At 39.7% G+C, this 19666-nt stretch overlaps 3 protein-coding genes across 4 annotated transcripts; 1 reads left to right on the plus strand and 2 right to left on the minus strand.

The window, feature by feature from the left end:
• Positions 1-671: 671 nt before the first annotated feature.
• On the minus strand, positions 672-5205 carry slc25a51b (solute carrier family 25 member 51b). Its single transcript, XM_074673521.1, has 2 exons — positions 5052-5205; positions 672-3275 (listed from the first exon to the last, which is right to left on the minus strand). The coding sequence occupies exon 2, from the start codon at positions 3219-3221 to the stop codon at positions 2286-2288; it is 936 nt and encodes a 311-aa protein (XP_074529622.1). The 5' UTR covers positions 3222-3275; positions 5052-5205; the 3' UTR covers positions 672-2285.
• A 716-nt stretch (positions 5206-5921) lies between these two features.
• ints10 (integrator complex subunit 10) lies at positions 5922-14358 on the plus strand. Of its 2 annotated transcripts, XM_074673895.1 has the most exons (18): positions 5922-6416; positions 6517-6584; positions 6668-6771; positions 6929-7068; positions 7163-7244; positions 7341-7481; positions 7614-7788; positions 9032-9201; positions 9486-9625; positions 9737-9890; positions 10016-10098; positions 10329-10484; positions 10718-10826; positions 11982-12061; positions 12183-12345; positions 12832-12925; positions 13218-13286; positions 13766-14358. In XM_074673895.1, exons 1-18 carry the CDS (start codon positions 6288-6290, stop codon positions 13920-13922), a joined length of 2214 nt encoding a protein of 737 aa, XP_074529996.1. In that variant the 5' UTR covers positions 5922-6287; the 3' UTR covers positions 13923-14358. The 2 variants fall into 2 exon arrangements, with proteins under 2 accessions (XP_074529996.1, XP_074529997.1); XM_074673896.1 differs by lacking the exon at positions 13218-13286.
• Positions 14318-19062, minus strand: tlr1 (toll-like receptor 1). The gene is made up of 2 exons (XM_074673894.1): positions 18916-19062; positions 14318-16913 (listed from the first exon to the last, which is right to left on the minus strand). Exon 2 carries the CDS (start codon positions 16905-16907, stop codon positions 14499-14501), a length of 2409 nt encoding a protein of 802 aa, XP_074529995.1. The 5' UTR covers positions 16908-16913; positions 18916-19062; the 3' UTR covers positions 14318-14498.
• Positions 19063-19666: the final 604 nt, after the last annotated feature.

Raw genomic sequence — 19666 nt, forward strand, 5'->3', positions numbered from 1 at the left:
CAAAATTCAAACATTTCAAATAACATGACGCTCCGAAAGTCGATTGAGAGGGTTAGGAGTAACAGTGAGCAAGATGAGGTTTTGTAACCACAGCAGCTCAACTCTGCCTGATCCAAAGTCCACATGTCAGATTGCCCTTAATCTGATCGTTATCTGCAGGCTGACTTCTTGACACAGAAATCTAGAAACTCAGACTGCACTGTTGCAAATGTAGAAAAAGCAGGGTCTGACCGTTCGGTGCTGCTGTATTCAACATTTCCATACTGAAATTCAAAGTGGAAACAATTCATGGAGATAATCAAATAGTATATGCCAGCAAATGCACCATACTTTCTTAGATATTGTATTAATATGAATAATATTAAGCTGAACCGTACACAATTTCAAATGTTAGTCTGTGTGTGTGAGACAGACCAAGAAGATGTTTATGGTACATATTAAGTGAAGGTAGGGTAGCACAGAGGAGACATTTTATATTAAATTATAATTCAAATGTGAGACTGATGCTTCTGCTTAAACTTAAAGTGCCTCTGTTGGTTTTATAAAACTCTTTTCTGAATTCAATTCATTATTTGAGAAAACTAGTGAATTGAAAAAATGTAAACAGAAACACCCCCAGTGCAGTGATATCTATATCAACACTTTTAATGAATTGACTTAAACATTTCATTTGGTTGCAACTATTAATGGAGGGTCAGTGACTTGTGCTTCGGAGAAAGGTGTTCAAAGTAAACAGCATAGTTAAATATCTGCAAGGTTTCCACTTTCAAAGCTTCAGTGAATACAAAGATCTTCCCATATAATCCTGAAGACGTTGCACGAGACAGCACACTTTGGACGGGCATTAAAAAAAAGAATTGAAGAAATAGGCCAAGTGATCCATTTACATGGCAGCTTGAGCTTTTTGTGCCAGTGAATATTACCCTCTGCGCCTGTCTTCTCTTTGCACAGCTACCATTCAGTCTTTCCCTCTCAGTGTCCGAGCAGCATGCCTTTCCTCTTCGGGCTGTTTTACCCAGCCAGAGCGGCTGCGTGCTGGCTGCGTCTACTCAAGCTTGAAATTTGAGCCCATTATGTCAACAGATGTTATAGACAGGGAGGAGAGCAAGCGTGAGAAAAGGAACAGTATAAAAGAATAAGCAGGGGTGGGGGATTTGTAAGACAAGGTAAAAAGTTCTGTAAAAAATTAGTCACAAAATGAAAAATAGCTGAGAGGTGAACAAATGAAGAGGCAGTACATTGTTAAATTCACAAGACAGATATTTTCTTTTAAAAAATAACCCAATTCCAAGGGGGAACATTGTCTGTAGGATAATTTTTGTTTAACATAAAAAATCAATGTTTTTACTCTCCCCTACAATAAATTACAAAAACAGACAAGACTTGGGTGCGGCTTTTTGTTTTACTGACAAACATATCAATGGGCACTTCTCAATTTCAAACATATAGATTCTGCCACACAATTCATAAAACACCCACAACAAAAAGCTTTGAAAAAAACATTAAGTTTCCAATTGGCAAAGATGAATCACGTGTGGAGGAGAGTCTGTTAAAAATAGCCAGATATCAGCAAAAACCTGATTATCACCTATGATCATTCAGTAATTATTACCTCTTGATGTCACAAACGTATAGGCTGACTAGGTAGTGATGAAGGAAAAAAGTAAAATAAAGCAACCTACACCTAGCAAGAGAGGAAAACTTGGGATATTTAAATGGTCAAAAAGTACAAAAGTGTTGCTGTTAAGTAGCAGATTACAACCTCAGAGAGAAAGTGCTCTTGGTCAAACAGACATACATTGTCTACAGAACATCACAGCACACAGCAAATATGGAGAAACTGTTCCTTCTACAAAACACTTATCCAGTCAGGTGACCGTTGTTTGTAATTGTGGAAAAAAAGCACTTGAGTTCAGTTTGCACTCCTGATTTTGTACACAGAGCAAACAAGGGCATTTAATTGGACCCTGGCACAAGTTTTATGTAGGCTGAAGCGTGCATATTATGTGTTAATACTTGACAACAGGAAATGGTTGCAGAATGTGGCAGGTTGTTTTTACTCAAATTGAGTGTTGGCCCCCAACGGTCAGAAGTGCAACTTTACTGCTCCCTCTCAGTCACAGAAACTCTGACATACACAAAACAGTGTCACAATAGATGCCAAGTGCATCTACTCTACTTATATTTCTTCTTCACAAGACAGCAATATCTCTCTGCGCGTTTCCCTTTAAATACTTTCTCTAGCTTTTTAGATCTGAATTTTGTCATCTCCAACCACCTTCACCTCATAATAGCTTCAGCAGCAGCTCGTAGGTGGCGTTGATGATCCCCCAAGAGAGGAGCGAGCGGTGGTAGTTGAGATGAGCCCCTCTGAAGAGCATGACCACACTGCAGCCTCTTTCTCTCCACACCGTGAGCAGCACCTGTCCGCAAGGCTGGAAGGCTCCACCGACCTGAGACTGAGCACGAGACTTAACTACATTTAATGGATAAAACATGATGCCGAGGGCTGCCCCTAGCAACCCGCCACACACAAAATCATTCACCATATGACCTGCACGGCTCGTAGCTTCTGGGAGCTGCTCCTTAATGGGTCCACGCAGCCCAAAAAAGAGCACATTGCTTGGCCCATTACGGAGGAGAATGGGCACGAGGCCACGGTACCATTCCCTGATACCATACTCTGTCAGAAGAGTTCGAAAGGTGTGCGCTGTATTGTTGAAGCGGCCATGGTGTCGATGGTCTTGTAGGAGAGTCTGCACACGCTCAAATGGTGTCAAAATTGCCTCTGCAGTTCCTGCTAATGCAGCAGCGAAGCTTCGTGTGACCAGCTCTGGCACACCGCTGCCACCTGCATGGTCCAATAAGACTCTGGAGAAGTCCTGGTACAGACCAAACATGATGGCCACTGTAGTGCTCTTTTGAAGCAGCGGGGGCAGCAGGCCCCGGTAAAGGTTTCTCAGCCCATCCCTCTGGAGCTGCTGTATTGCCTCTGTGACCAAAACACCATGAAGTTGTTGGCGGAAGAGCAGCTTCTGGATGGGGAAAGTCACCATGATGTTTGTAAAAGCTGCCACAGAGCCACAGACATAGTGCTTCCCTTGGGTGCCCAGCTTGGCACCAAGGGCATCAAAAGGCAGCAGAGAGCGCCCTCTTTTGGTCAGGGTAGGCTGAGGCTGAGGGGTCCGGGCTGACTCGGAGTCCATGGTGCTTACAGCCATGGAAGGCTCAGTGCCCTACAGCCTATTCCTCCAGCATTACATCAGCAAGACACCCTACAAAAGACAAAAGAAGCATCAGCACTTGTCAACTTAAATTATCTCTTCAAAATTATTATCTGCCTTCATGTAAGAGTACAGCAGAGGATCCTGGCACAGTTGTGAAAATATAATCTGTTATAATGCATGCAGGGCAAGATTTACAGTCTGTAAATGCTGCAGGTCCTAAACAGATTTAACTGTTAAACTTCTGCTGCCTGCCTTCTTGTTGCATAAAAAGGCTGCCTGCACCAGATACTGATAAGAGTTATTACACAACTCAACTGACTGAAGTGGGGGTGGAGGAAAAAACTACTGGTAATATAAAACAATAGGATTCATTGTTTAGTCAACATAAAAAACCACTGTGTTCTCATGTATCAAGTTTTTCATGAAATACTTCTGTTCAACTTCATTCTGAATACACCTTCATACAGAATGACAAAGGCTAAGTCTAAGTTTGTATCTGCAAAAGTATCTTAGTGAAAAGCTGGTGGCTCTATGAAATCTATACAATACATTAGAAATAAACCTATACCAAAAATACTGCTTACATTGAAAACAAATGTACTTAAACAACCAGCAAGTACAGTAAAAGTAGAAGTCTCAATGGTTGATAATCAATATATTGGCCTTTTTGTTTTGGTTAACATCTGTTATGTTCAATCAAAAGTACAATTATGTTCACTACATATCCAAGACACTATCAAAAACAAAGTAAACAACATACAATGGTTCGACTTAGCTATATATAACAAAAAGCAAGTCATCGAGTGTTTGTCTAAATATAGATAAAGGAGGAGACAGTTGAGGCAGGGCTGTGAGGTCACTGGAGGTCACAGCATGTGAGCCAAATATTACTCCAGGAGTTCTTCAACAGTTCCAGGTCAGTGGAACAGATCACAGTCCTCGGGGGAACAATATGGGAGAGCTGCATTGATAAGATGTAACAATAAAACTAGAGACACTCTTGGGATAGTTAACAAATTATGCTTTTAATGGAGTAAAACACTTTAATTGTCTCCATACTTTGCTTTGGGGAACTAAGTATACACTGATTATAGTCAGTGTAGATACGTTCTTTATTTTGCGAAGTCATATCCGAATGTGTGGATCTAGTTTTTCCTTACAATATATTTGAAAATAAAAAATGACAAGTTCACAGTCATTGAAAGTTATATTGGATCTACGGATTTGAGTACGAGACAACAACCTCATTACGTAATCCAATTATTCCTCAATGGCCAAATCGTTAGCATACGCCCTCTGTGCACCGCTTACTTTGAACTCAGTTGTCATGACATGCCTCTTGTCCTAGCATGCCTTCGGTCAGGAACAAAAAGCTAAAACACACACAAAGGCACTACTTCTCTTGACAGGCTAACTGTAACAAGGATACAATATACATGTCAGACGTCACTGATAACACAGTTAGGCGAAAATCAACAAATCATCGATGGGCTTGCTCCCTTAATTCATTAGCTTGACAGGCTAGCACGATTAGCCGACCGAGCTAGGTCAACAGATCGCCGAAATCGGGCCTCCTCGCAGTGTCCGTAACACTCAGCCTTTTGTCTATTTTCCGTCAATAATCGGTACAGGCAAGCGAAGGGATCATATTTAATGGCTTGTTGCTAACGAAAAACACTTAAAGTGCTAGCATCTTTAGCATTATTAGAGTCAACATGGACAAGCTCTGTTGGATGACTGGTTTGGAGACTTCCGTGACAGTGGCAGAATGTCAAGAGGTAAAATAATAATTTAGGTTACAGTGAAGGTCAGAAATCAGTTTACCTGCTTTATACACCAGTTGCTGTCCTGTCCCTAGACAGGAGGAGTGCGGTTTTTCTCAGGTTAAATGAGACAACACTGTAGGTCGTCTGCAGCTCCAGCAGCAGGTGACAGAAGCGTTGCATCGTTAGCGCATGCGCGGTTTTGCAGATTTGAAAGCATACGGATGGGTTACATCTGGTTTTAAAAGTAAGAGTACCTGACAACTACATGAAGTAAAAACTGGGTTTAGAATTTCTGCAGTCAATAATACTTATTTTCAGTCAAACCTGGCTAACTGGCAGTGAATACAGAAATCTTATTTAATAGCTCGCAGCCACAGACGTTGCTGGTGTTTCACTGTAAAGTGTACCCCTGTTAACTGGTGACTGTCGGCCGAAAATTGCACACACCGTTCAGCTGAAGGTCGCCAGTTAGCGCGGTCACCCTTAATTCCATAACACTGGTTGCTCTGTATGTCAGAATTTGGAGTAGATTGACTGCGCAGTTGAGTGTTTTGTTAGACAAGTATTTATATATTTTTGCTCTTTTCTTGATTTCTTTTGGACGGTTAATATTAAATATTCATTTACTGTCAATGGGTTAATCCATGAATAACATCTCCAGTTTCCAGCTTTCACTTGTCTGTCAATTCATTCTGATTTGTTTGGTGTTGCTATTTTAGATACTATTTTCAGCATTTGAGTTATTAAATCGTATTTTGTTTTTCCTCTCTCACGTATAGTATCATATAACGAGACACATAAGTTTGTGATTTGTATCTTAGTTTTTATAAACTTACTAACAGTTCCTATTTTTAAACGTCACAAACGTTGCATTTAGTAATTTGGCAGGAACAATTTTCTTTTCGACCAAGTGGATTTACTATACACACTCCACACCAGCAGGTGGCGGAACTACACTAATAACTCATTTGCCAACCGCCAGTTAACCCCAAAGATTTAGCCGCTTCAGAAGGTTTAGCAATATGCATTATTTTTTAAAGGTATGAAGTGTCTTCATTTTTATCGCATGTACGTTTAGTTCGCATTTGAATATCAGATAGTGATGCTCTGAATAAGTTTAGCACGACAGTAATTAAAGAGAACAACGTTAACTAACTGAATAACCATGTAACTAGCTCGTATCCCTATTTTGACGTAGCGGCTAATGTTAGCTGTGGGCTAACGTTTCCAAAGAGATTTTTGAATTTGATTTTTAGCCTAAACTGTTTGGCATTGGAAGCTCACTGACTGAAAAATGTCAGCTCAAAAGGACTGCGAGTTTTTGGTAAAAAGAGCCCGGGAGCTGGTCTCAGAAGACCCCTGTGCTGCGAAAGCCTGGCTCATAACTGCACGAACACTTTACCCTGCAGATTTCAACATACAGGTAATACTTTATTTTACATCTCTCCTGATAATAAATTGACTTAGTATCACCTAAGTGCCTGTGGCTCATTGGCAGTTAAATAAATGTTGTGCTTTCACAGTATGAAATGTACATCATTGAACGTAATGCAGAGAGGACCGCTTCAGCAGGGAGGCTGCTATATGACATGTGAGTTGCTCTGTATCATTATAGCTAAAGCCGTGCTTTTTGTTGAGGTTGAGCTGACAATTAATTATGTGGTATTTTTTTAGGTTCATCAATTTCCCTGATCAGCCGATTGTTTGGCGAGAGATCAGTGTAATCACTGCTGCCCTGCGTAGTGACTCCCAGGACAAACATGCACAATTTTTACGTGGTGAGTGGTTATAGATTACCTTTGTATTAAAAAGAAAACACAAGTATACATTGCAGCATCATTAAGAAAAGCAAATTGAAATATGAATAACATTTATTATGGTTGTCTGGTATACCTGAAACATGTCAATGTAACTATTCATGTGTTTCTTTCTCAGGGCTTTTTGAGACCCTTCCTGGTCGAGTGCAATGTGAGATGCTACTGAAAGCCACAGAACAGTGTTTCAACACTTTGGAGAAGGCAGAGATGCTGCTCCTCCTGCTTAAGCGCTTTCCAGAGTCTGTGGTCCAACATGGGGTATGTACCAATAATACAACACACTTACGTTGACTTTGAACCTGGAGTAAAACAAACTAAAACATTCACAAGTGATATTCTGTCTTATGTAAAGGTAAATCTGGGTGAAACCTTGTTAGAGGCAGAGGCTTCAGAGAATGTGGAGACACCTGTTAACTGCTTTCGGAAACTTTTTGGTGAGTGAATTACCTAATTAAAACTTACTCATTTATAATTTCCAAGCAGCACCTTAACTGCTATGACACAAAACTCTTTTCTCATCCTTTCTACAGTATGTGATGTCCTTCCCTTGGTCATAAACAACATGGACATGCGCTTACCTGCCAGTCTAATGCAGAAGTACATGCTGAAAGCAGCTGAATTCTACATTGGTTATGTCACTCGTGGACCCACACCTGATGGTCAGATACAGGGTGAATACAGAGTCACATACTTTTCACCCAGTGATATCACTTCAAATGGCAGCATTAATCATTTTCTTTCAGTTGAGACCACTTCTACATTTTTTCCTACAGTTACTTCTATTCCTTTGTCCTTTGTCTCAGGATCCCAAGAGGGGGGTTCCCTGAAGTCACCAACTGTGTCCCGTGGGTCTCAGAGATATGTGATTGATGGCTTATCAGAAAAGTCGTCAGTTGTAGGAGAGCCTTGGGAAAGGCTATTGGATATCCTCACTGTAGTTGGAGCACGCTGCGAGTGGCAGGGAGACAAGGGACAAAGGTAATTGATAGGGATGCATGATATTGGATTTTTACCGATATCCGATATGCCGATATATCGAAACCCCTTTTGGCCCATACCGATACCGATAATCACAAGTTTGTTTGTTTTTTTCACTGTAAAGAAAGCGAAGTCTATCCTGTACTGGAATTTATATGTTACTCTTAATGTGACGGTCATAAAACAAGACAAAAAACATTTGATTTTACCATAAATAAGAAATATATTATTTTTTCAAACTCAAGATATTCAGTAGTGAAATACAGAAAAATAATTTCTTTAGATCACATGAACGCTAAATGTACAATGCATTTTTAAACATAACCAAGTTGCATTTGATTATTTTAGAGCTACTGTAACAACCTGGTGACAGACACAGAGCTCTGCAGTGCAAATAAATGAAGTGCTACATTTTATTTAAGGAGCTTATTTTTCAGATGGAAAATAGTAATAATCCTATCTGAATAGCACCTTATCGGCTGTGCCTATCGGCAGAAATTTTCATATCTGCCGATACCGATATTGTGCCGATAATATCGTGCATCCCTAGTAATTGATAATGAGCTTGACAGTAAACCATGGCTGTGCAATAGGGTTTTTCAGGCAGGATGATTCCACCACAACCCTTTGTTACATCAGTCTAATGAGTGATTGTATGTAATACACCAAAAAGTTAGGGATATTTAACTTTTGGGTGAAATTTATGGAAAATGTATCAAATTCATGCTTCAGTGATAACATATCATAATTAAGTAGAGGTATTCATTCTTCATTGTATTGTTCATTATATTTTAGTAGTTTTTCACTTTATTAGATAACAGTATGCAATGCAATTAGTGCTGAAATGTTGAATAGTTGGACATTCAACAGTTAAGAGATGGCTAAACTAAGTTCACCTTTAAAGGTTATTAGAAGGCCTTTTAGGTGCACTCTGAAGTTTCACCCAAAAGCTGAATATCTATAACTTTGCCACATTTAATCTATATTCTCCAAATAAGACGGAGTCGGAGTAGATATCAATAATACACAGTACTGATGAAGCAAACTGTTGGTGTTTGGATTTCAGCAGTGCAAGTTTTCTATGTAACTATGTAATGAAACAAAATATTAAACTGAATAATTCTGGATTGTAAAATGTGTGCACATACCAGATTAATCATGTCTTAAGAAGTTTTGATATTGTGATGCAGAGAGATACTCCATGATTTCAGAAGACTTGTATTCTGTATATGTTCTTTTCTAGGAGTTATGTCGACATGCTGCAGAGAGTGAAAGAGCTTTTTCGCTACCTGCCTGGTCTAGAAGGAGACACAAGATCCCGCTGCTGCAGTCAGGTGGTCATCTGTGCTGCGCTTGTCCTCTTCAGAAGCGCCTTCCTCTACGTCTCAGCTATACAGCCTGCACTGTTCCAGGGTCAGACAATATTTGCATTGTTTCTTTGTGTTAAGGCTGTTGAGCTGTTGTAGTCTTTTAAAATCGCTATTAATTGCAGAATGTGTATAGTCAACCTGATTCTCTGTCATCGCTTGCCATTCACAATGTAAAAGCTGCATGATTTCCCATAAGACAGACAAAGGGTTAAGAGAAAAAAATGCACCTTAGAGAAATAAGTGGTGTTATAAAGGAATTTGTATTAATGAGCTATAAAAGCAGTAACGTTAACAGCCCTACTTTAAATAGAAGGTTATGCTTTTCAGGTGTCAATGCGTTGAGTTCGGGGCCGTGGATTCTTGTAGAGGATCTAAGTTTGGTGTATAATGATGTGGAGGTGGAAAGAGGAGCGGCCAAACATGCTCATAAAAAACGCAAATTGGCTGATGGAAGAGAGAAAACAATGGTGAGGACAGATCAGAAAAGACTGAGATCTTTTTTAGCACATTTTAAAATTGTTTGATCATTTAGAGTGTGATTTCCAACGTGCCTGTTTGCTAACTCTGTGTGTCTGCAGAGCTCAGATGATGAGGAAGGCTTGGGAAAAGGTCGAGTTCGACACATTTTAGTGAACAAGACTGAGATGCCCAGCTGGTCAGAGACTCTTGACAGCTTCCGCACTGCGAGGGAAAGCTGGGACCTTCTCCACTCCCATGATGGCTTAGAAACAGGTTATTACTTTTCTTCACATCCATGCTGCTCTGCACTTGGAGACAGGATCCAGTCATTTCTACAGAACTCTATGAATTAGCAAAGGGGTCTTAATCCTTCCACTTTCATCACTGTACTTCTACAGAGTTCAAAAAAATCTGTGCCTCCTGGAAGACAGATGGCTGGCTGTGGTTCAGAATTTTCCTCACTGACATGATCATATACCAGGCAAGAAACAGTTTTTATATTTTTTTTTACTTTTAATAATGTGTTATAATTTCATCTAATAGCATAAAACTTGTTTTGTCCATCTGGTGAAATGAAGTAATGAAAGAAGAAGCTATGAACCCTGTTTCCAACTACATGTCTGACATATTATTGTAAATATTGTATGAAGTATAATCCAAATATTTTTCCATGTGCCATCTTGAGCTGTCTTTGACTGGATGTGTCTTTAGGGACAGTACCGTAAAGCCCTCTCCAGCCTGCATCAGATGGCTGCAGTGCAGCAGCCTCAGTCTGGGCAGCAGAGCCCCTCGGGTCAGGCTAGCCTGGAGCCCCACAGGTCCCTCATACAGCAAGCCTCCTGCCATTATGCACTGGGAGAGCATCGGGTAAGCATTTATTTTTGTAGTAGAATGTGAAGTTGAGTTTTCTTTAAATAATTATCAACTCAATCATACCGATGTTCTGATGAATAACATTTTTGTTTATATTTGTACTTCTTTATCTGTCTTATACATGTTGCAGAGTGTCTGTACATTTTTATCAACTAAAAGTTGCTTGTGTATTAGCACCACGTTGTTTACACACATAGTAATCATCATACACTGTGTGTGTTAATCAGCTGGCCTGTGAGAAGCTGCTAGATGTGGTCAGTGGACTGTTGCCTCCCAACCACGAACCAACAAAAACTCAAGATGATCAAAGTAGAGTCAAAACCAAATCAAAAAAAGGTAAAACAAACACTTTCTTCTCTTTATGAAACAAGGTGCAGTGGCTAATTTTGAAGCTATAGATTTTTTTACGAACTGATGTTGTATGTGCTTTTTCCATGAGATGCAAAACGGTTTAATCTTGACACAAGTAGTGATGTTTTGTCATCACCAAGTTGATGTGAAATCATTATATGAGCAAAAAGGAATCATGTTCCTTTGGCTGTACATGTGATATTTATTAGAGATAGACCGAATATCAGCCGGGCTGATTATCAGGGACGATATTTGGCATTTTGGGGCATATCTGCCTCAGCCTTTTTTGTAATCCAATTTAAAACTGTGTTGTCACGGCTGTCATGCAGCCGCGCGGCTGTCTGCAGTCACTTCTCAGTCCCCAGCACTGTCCCACCCACAGTACCATCTGATTGGTTACAAGCAGAACCACGGCTCGGGTGACAGCCATTCAGCAGTGAAAGCTGTGCACTTGCAGCGCTGTCTCTCTCTCACACACACAAAAAAGATAAATAACGGTTTTGCCAAGAGGAGAAACTCTGGATAGCAGATATATGTTTCCAAGGTGAGTTAAGGCAGCAGACTCTCCTGAAATTGTAATACACTTCCAGTCCTCTGTAACTCACAACGACTCACAAACTCTACACACAGCCTAACTGAGTAAAGGAAAATGATTCTTGTGAAAACTAAACAGAAAATTAATTCAACTGCATTACATGACTGTAAAAAGTAGCACAAACTCAATTCTGTCTGTTGCAGCTACATAGAAATTTTGGAAATCTTTATTTACTGTAGAAAGCTTTAACTATCATTTTTTTTTCAAGTTTTTATTTAACTTTATAAAATATGGTGCTAAGCTGCTTAATAAACATATGCTTGAAGGCATTTGAATGCAGTTAAGTTTGGAGTTTGTATAGTCCAAAACTTTTACCCCAATATTTTTACTTTGACTGCAAATTAATATCGGCTTCAAATATCGGTTGTCTGCCTCTTTGCCCACTAATAATCGGTATCGGCTCTAAAAAAATCCATATCAGTCTATCTCTAATATTAATGAATGAGAACCACCTGAATTTGTTTAACTTGTTGGAAGTGACATACTTGCTCTCATGACAAAAAAACGAACATTATAAATCCACCGGGTTTTTTTTTGTCACAAAGGTAATGATTTGAGACTTCTGCCCTGCACCAGCAAAGCTGTGTTACCTTTCTCTCTTCAGCTGATGCTAGCCTGCTTCAAGGTACTGTTGAGTGTGTGTTTTTCCCCTTCTTGGACAGTGATAAGACTGATTTTTTTCTAAGACATTTGAACACTTAGACTTACATGACCCACTTCATGTTTTCCTTGTCTCACCCTTTCAGCTTCGTGCCTTCACAGACAGCCGTGACGATCTATCCCTTGGCCATGTGGTGGTGCTCTTGCAGCACAACTGGCCTCAGGGAGAGATGTTGTTCTTAAAAGCAGTGGATAAGATCTGTAAGCAGGGCAGCTTCCAGTATGAGAATTTCTTCAACTATGTCACCAGTATCCTTTTAAATTTAGCCATAGTGCTGGCTCACCTTTTCTTTTATCAGTGCTTATATCTTGTACAGAGCAAAAAAAAAAAAAAAAAAAAGCACGTGAAATGAACGATGAAGGTTACTCTTTCCTCATTTAGAGCTTCAAAAGAACTCTGATGCTTTTCAGATTACCTATAGGGGTGGAAAATTTTGTTTCAGCTTCTGTAAATGTGTTTTTTTTTCTGTACAGTCACTGAAAAAGTGTATTCAGTTCAACAACTTCTGAAATTATCATAATATAGATATACAATTTAAATATTTGTTGATGTCAAATCAGGTGTTTTGGGTCACAAAAATTAAAACAAGCCCAAAGATTGTAGAGACTGAATAAAGCAGAGGATACAATGATTTATAAAATATAAAATACATGCAGACTTGTTCTTCTTGCTAACTCTGTCTGTATTCTCTTCCAGTGGATTTTATTTTCCATAAATTCATGCTTTTCTATCAGACATTGATATGCTGGAGGAGTTTGCATACCTTCGTACTCCAGAAGGAGGGAGGATTCAGCTGGAGCTGCTGCCCAATCAGGCAATGCTCATCAAGTAAGAGCTTCTCATCCAGAAGTGTTTCAGTTTGCATCATGACTCTGCACACTCCCGTTTTTGTTCCTATTTTCAAAGAGAACAGTGCAGTTATTGATAAACTAAGTCGACATGGCCTGTGGGGAAAACTGTACTTTAAACTGAAAATGCTGCAGGAGCGGGCATTAGAAAGAGATGGGGTCTCTGGTTAGAATAAACCGTCTTTTAAAACTCCTTCATTCAGTGCTGTTAAGTAAAAACACTGCAATGCACCCTCACTGACGGAGAGTTGTTGAATGTTGCTGTCCCTCAGGAACCCTAGTCCCGCCCTGGGGGTGGAGTTAAATACCCTTCTGCTACAAGGGGTGCAGACCATGGACAGGTACCCCAGGCCCCTCCTCCCACAGTCCCATCCCTCCTCCCTACACCAGTCACCCTTTCTTCATTCCCTACTTCAAGGCTTGTCATTCCCCTGGTTTTGATTTGGGCCTGTCATTTTACATCAAGAGTTAGTCGTTCTTTGATTTCCTGTTGGCGTTTGTTTCTTTGAGCCATTGCTCGTCTTTCTGTGGTCATCACTGTTGTTGTTGTCGTTATTGTTATTTGCAGATGATGTAAGTCTTTTTGTGCACTCAGTTTAGTTCCTGCCTGTTCATAACACTTGATCTCATTTCATTTGTGAACATGATGTATGTGGTTTATTTATGATGATAGAAAATGGTTGTGGTGTTACCTGTCAGATTCAATGAATGTCAAGAAAGATTGTGATCACATTTATACTGACTGGCAGTTGATGATAAATTTTATAATAGTTCGACTCTGTATCTTTGTTTTTTTTCATATTTTTGTCTTTTTTTTCAGACATCACACAGTGACTCGAGGGATCACCAAAGGAGTGAAAGAAGATTTCCGTCTGGCAATGGAGAGACAGGTGTCCCGGTGTGGAGAGAATCTGTTCAGTGTTCTTCATCGTTTCTGCCTCAATGAGAAAATCATCATCATTCAGTCACTACCTTGATGCTTGGGCAGTGACTTTTGAACTTTTGGGTAGATGACATTCCAGACATGGTTTGAAAATAGTGAAACTGACTTTTCATGGCTATTGGCTGCTTTTCAATGCAGGACACATTTCCAACTGTTTTTTCACCCTACACTTTACTTACAGGAAAAAGTCTCATTGCCTTAAAACCTTAGAATTTCTTTTTAAAGAACTGAGAAGAATCCTCACTTAATATTATCTTACTGTATGTGTTAAGCTTTCTTCTTCACCAGAGCAGGTGCTAAACCACATTTGGAGTGGTCAAAAAATATTATGACATTATGTTTGAGTCTGTGTTAACAAAAGAATCACCTTCATTCTCGATATTACTTAGTAGAGTTTATTGTTTTTGTTACAAACTTTAAAAAATGGGCAGTTTTTTTTACATATCTGAATTAAAATTCTTGTCAGCAAATCAGAGAATTATTTTTATTACAAATGTATCAGAAATAGTTTCTTGGCTTTCTTTCCTGTTCCTTCTTCCAATATGTTCCCCTCTTTTTCCCATTCACACTTTCTCTTCTCATATTCCATTTCTGTGCAAGTTAACTCAAGTTAATCCTCTTGCTCTCTGGCTGCTGCATTTGGCAGATCAGCCTGCAGGGCAACCCTTAGGTTAGCCCAGAACAGCCTGTGCTTAGCTCTATCCTGAGGCCACTCCAAGTATGTGTGTCTGCCCATCATGGACTTTAGCTGGTAGTACTTTGAGGGGATCAGATATTGAGGCAACGGCTCCAGTAGCACCAAGACAACGCTGTCCGAGCCCTGACTGAGGCGCTGGTGACTGGCAAAGCACAGCTCATAGTGGCACCATTCACTTTTCACAAAGTGGGCAGAGAGCACAAATACAGAGCGCCGGCTTTTCTCCACACAGGTGATGATGTTCTCAATGATTGTCTTTCCAGGCACAAAGTGCTTTTCGTGATGACAGATCTTGAGCCCTCCAGCAGGGCCCTCAATATTTGGGAGAAAAAAATTGTGCACCCAGTTTGCATCACGCTGACTGTAAGACACAAAAGCATGAAATTCAATACCCTCTAGATCTTCAGGTCGCAAGTGTCTTCTTCTTGCACGGTGTTTGGCCCTGGTCCACTGCCAGATCATGCCAAAATACCAGGGAACATCCAAACGATGGCAGAGGGTCATTACTGCAACAATCAATGCCACTGCTGGACAAAGAATGGTGGCAGCTAAAAGGCTAACACTACAGGAGACTTCAGGGATTGAAATGTGTTTCAAGGTGGAGTTTCTGACCACCTCTGGATAGGTGCAGAGATATTGAATTGGCCATCCTAACAACTCAAGTCCTGTGTTGCTTTCCTTCTGTTCTGACTTGATACCAAGACTTATGAAACCCCTCAGACTGCAGGTGCAAGTGAATGGGTTAAAACTAACATCCAGAGTTCTTAGTTTTGGGCAGCTCTTCAGCTGGTTCACAGATGGTGCATGGAGGGAATTAGACTTGAGAAGAAGCTTATTCAGATAGGGGAAACCATTGCACTCTGGCAGGTCGCGCAGCCTGTTCAGATTCAGATTGAGAGACGACAGGTTTGACAATGTCGTGATGACTTGTCGCACCACAGAAATTTGGTTGTTCTGGAGGTCTAACGTCTCTATTCCTATTGGCAGACACCGAAAAACAGAGTCTGTCAAACCATTTGAAGAAAGAATCAAATTGGTGAGTTCAGGAGGCCACGAACATTTATCCAGACCATCATAAACGAGAGAATTAAGGCTGAGATCCAGTTCTTTCAGGGACATCATGTGTTCCAAACGTTTGGTGATCAACCCAAGGCTCTTCAAGTTGTTTCCTTGCAGATTCAGTTTTCTTAGATTTACCAGATTCTCGCATTCAATGGTTTTTTGACCTTCCACTCGAGAGAAGATGGAGTCAGAGAGAGCACAAGAGGAGAAGTCCACTGAGAGAAGAGGACTTTTGGACTTTGGACATGTCATGTGGATCATTGGAGTCTTAGTGCATGCTAGACTCTCCACCGGCATGTTGATGATGAAGTTGTACACAGCTTCCTGTGAGAAGTAGAAACTTGTCACCTCTAACTCTCTTAGTGTGATAGACTTCACTTGAGACGTTGTGGCCAAGGGAGATTCTTCACGTGGGAGTTCATATAGAACCATTTTAAAGACAGTGAAAGAAGTAATGGATGTACCTAGAACCACATTTGCGATCTTTACCAAGTCAATCCAGGTGGTTGAGAGGTTGGTGATATAAAGATGGGCTGTCCGGATTTCTGCTCTATCTCTCAGCTGCCTTCTTATATCTTCTAAACCATTAGACAAATTAATAAACTCCAATTCAACAAAGAAGGACAGAGCATCAGCTAGCAGACCGTGGTCTATTGTAGAATGACTGGAGTGGGAAATCTGAAGCCTTTGAGCATTAACAGAGAAAAGGCTACCAGCTTCATAATTCAGCCTATCCTGCAGGGAAAGACTCAGCATGCGTAATTTCACTGCAGCAATACTCTTGAAATCGTTAACACTGATATTCTTTGCATCAAGTGCTAAACTCTCCAGATGAACCAAAGAGCTGAACTCACTCCCGAGTGTCATTGTGGGAAACTGGTTGAAGGTCAAGTTCAGTACCAGGAGATTCCCAGTGTTGAGGAGGTAAGGCTGACATGAAAGGTTCCTTAGACTGTTGTGTGACAGGTCCAGCTCTTCCAGGTGGGGAGTGTCCAGGAACGTCTCTTGATCAACGTCCTCCAGTTTATTCCATGACATGTTCAGGGATCTGAGCAGTGAGGTGTTTTTGAAGTCCCCATGGTGGAGCTGCTTTATGTGGTTCATTGAAAGGTCTAAAAACTCAGCAGTGTGTGGCAGGTCCTTTGGGACAGAGGAGAGGTTCTGCGCTGAGCGGTCAACAAAGCTGTTGGGGAAAGAAGCCCCGAGGTTGAGACCCACAAGCATAACTGCTGCACAGAGGGCAGCAGTCGCAGGCTGCATGTTTGCCTGGATGAAAAAAAAGGACATCAGTATCATGAATATCACAACATATCAGGCTGACCTAAAATAACACAGATTCACCTCAATAAATGAGAATATATTGGAAGTAGTCCGGTATATTTTGACAGTTTTATTCTAGGCCCAATATTGAATAAAATGTAAGCATTTTCTTCAAATTTTCCTTTTGATCATTTTGCTCACATCAAAAGAATTCGATTTTTGTCTTTACAATCAAACAGAATAAATACAATTTATTCCTTTGTCTAGTTTTAGAAATAAAATCACATCGATGGGGAAGACTGCTGAACATGCACTTATCCAGAAGAAAATCTTACTGCCAAAAATGCTTGCACCTCTCTGGGGCTGTAATGAATGCTTATTGAAAGTTGACTGGAAGGAAAAATGTGATGGGAAACTGAGCACAAGCAGCAGGGATGGCTGCAGCCTTAAAAGGATTTAAAAAAAAACAAATTAATCTAAGAACTTGGGATATCAATGAGCAGATTGATGCTGGTGCCAGTGCATCAAGAGTCACACAGATATCTTTGGGAAGAGAGCTACAGCTGTCACTTTCCTAATACCAAGCCACCTCTGACCCAGAGGCAATGTCTTATTAGACATTGCTGTTATAACGGGGGTTTAGGAGAGAAAAATCTGGACTGTTGCTCAGTGGTCCTGAGTCCTCCCTTCAGATTAAATAAACTTGCTTTTTATTTGGAAATCAAGGTCCCAGAGTCTGTAGGGAAATAAGAGCAGCACTAAATCTGAGGTGTCTGAAGTAGGGAGAAGTTGCGCAGTCTGGCATGATCAGTAGAGTCATCTGCTTGTGTTGGGACAATCTGTTTAAAGTTCAATGTCAACTCAAACGTCTAGCCAGAGAATTTAGAGCACCTCATGCATCCATCTACAGGCAGACTCGATGAAAATGTAAAATTCCTTTTCCGGCAGGAACTAACACCTGTTCAAAACGTCAAAACTATCATCTAATAGTTGGCCAGCCAACTCAACTGACTTGAGCCGGAAAGAGACTTTGTGGAGTATTTTCAAGATGAAGCAGACCAAAGGTTTTGATATAAGCTGGGGGCAAGTATAAGGTTAATATCTAATGCCTTCTCCAAAACGTTGTTTACTTCTTTTGTTAGTTTTTTTTTTTTTGTTACATTAGTAGTAGTAATAATACTAAACTTCATTGTCATAATTATTATTATTATTATTATTATTATTATTATTATTATTATTAGTAGTAGTAGTAGTAGTAGTAGTAGTAGTAGTAGTATTAATATATATGAAAACAATAATAACAACTTTACACAAGTAAAAAAAAAATTGCGTGTGAAATCATTCTTCGCTTGACTTTTGAAAGTACGTTATAGTTTGAAATACTAGATTTATAATTCAATTGAGCTAGAAGCAAAAAATCAACAAACAAACAAAAATTCAATTTGCATGTTACAATTAAACAAAAGCTTACTAAGTGAATCCAGTTCATTGAAATAAACCTTTACAGTCTGTCCCAAGTCCTGAAAAAGCTTCTTTTTTGTCAAAATTTCAAATGGGTTAAAATGTTTGAGGAAGGGGAGTAGGTTATATTTATTTGTAAACGAATTGGCAACTTAGGATTTTCTCCTCTATGGATAAAAAGAAAAAGCATCAAGTAGTCTAAAAATGTCTGTTATTATGCTAGTATCATTTTTTTGTCAATCGTTTTTAAAATTTCTAATCCAAAGTTATCAAAAAGGAAAACAAAAAGGTTGAAATATCATTAACAATTTTCTCTTCTGCTACAATACTGTCAAGCAGATGTTCAGACATCCATAAACTTTTTGTCAGTTACTTAGTTCCTCCTCTAATAAAATGAGATATGTACAAAATAAATATCACAGACACATTTCTTCTGCATGTTAGTTAACTGTTGATTGGCACTCTACTGTAATTCAGACTGAATTAAACAAACATATAGCTCTATTAAATGTTAATCACAAGAGAGTTCTCAGCAGAGCTCACTTACCTGCAGTGTTTTAGCAGAAGAACTTAACCTTATACGCAGACTTTATTCTGCTGAGTTCTGACTGGACCATCTGGTGGCTAAACGACTGTGTGCTTCAAATCTGTAAAGGTTTTAAAAAAGTTTGCAAGCAAGCAAAAGTTGCAGGAAACCATCAGCTCTGCAAAGTGACAGCTTTAGCATTAGTTCCCCCTTTGTGTGTTGTGAAACCCCACCTGATTTTAAATAGAGTTGGGAAGACGGAAACGAAAGTAGGTGTAATAGAGGCACATTTATTCTCAACATTTCCTCTTTTCACTTCCCCTTTTGAATAAACTGATAAGCTTTTTAGAACAAAATTTAAGAAGTTATTTTTCATGTTCATCAGTCAAATTGAAGTCAATTGACATAAAGTGTAAACAATGGTTCTGATTTAAATCTAGAGGATCCAAATATCTTACTGTTTTTTATTCTCTAATATGATTGACTACTGTAAAGGAGTTTAATTTAACCAAAAGAGCTTATAATGTCACCACCTTAATGAGGGTTATTTTGATATTGACGTCTGTGTGGAAGACATACTGTGTCAACCAAAGGACCTCTCCGACTTAGAGGTTAGTTTACTCTTTTAGTATTCACTTTATAATTTCAAATGTTGAATGCAGCCTCCCTGGCCTCTCCTCATCCAGGATCTATCAGAAAATATGGGCCCTTTTGAATAATCCTTGCTCATGCCTGATGCTGGCAGCCACGGCTATGTTGCTGAAGTCAAAAG

Source organism: Halichoeres trimaculatus, unplaced genomic scaffold (assembly GCF_033239565.1).
Source record: "Halichoeres trimaculatus isolate MK-OKI-2021-1 unplaced genomic scaffold, fHalTri1.1 fHalTri1_scaffold_7, whole genome shotgun sequence".
NCBI classification, from domain to species: domain Eukaryota; kingdom Metazoa; phylum Chordata; class Actinopteri; order Labriformes; family Labridae; genus Halichoeres; species Halichoeres trimaculatus.

Bases quoted from the DNA above. Each gene is read 5' to 3' on its own strand.
- slc25a51b (XM_074673521.1), bottom strand. From the start codon at position 3,221: ATGGCTGTAAGCACCATGGACTCCGAGTCAGCCCGGACCCCTCAGCCT.
- ints10 (XM_074673895.1), top strand. From the start codon at position 6,288: ATGTCAGCTCAAAAGGACTGCGAGTTTTTGGTAAAAAGAGCCCGGGAG. The intron at 7,482-7,613 runs GTGAATACAGAG...CCTTTGTCTCAG, and splicing joins ACCTGATGGTCAGATACAGG to GATCCCAAGAGGGGGGTTCC. The intron at 12,346-12,831 runs GTATCCTTTTAA...CTTTTCTATCAG, and splicing joins TTTCTTCAACTATGTCACCA to ACATTGATATGCTGGAGGAG.
- tlr1 (XM_074673894.1), bottom strand. From the start codon at position 16,907: ATGCAGCCTGCGACTGCTGCCCTCTGTGCAGCAGTTATGCTTGTGGGT.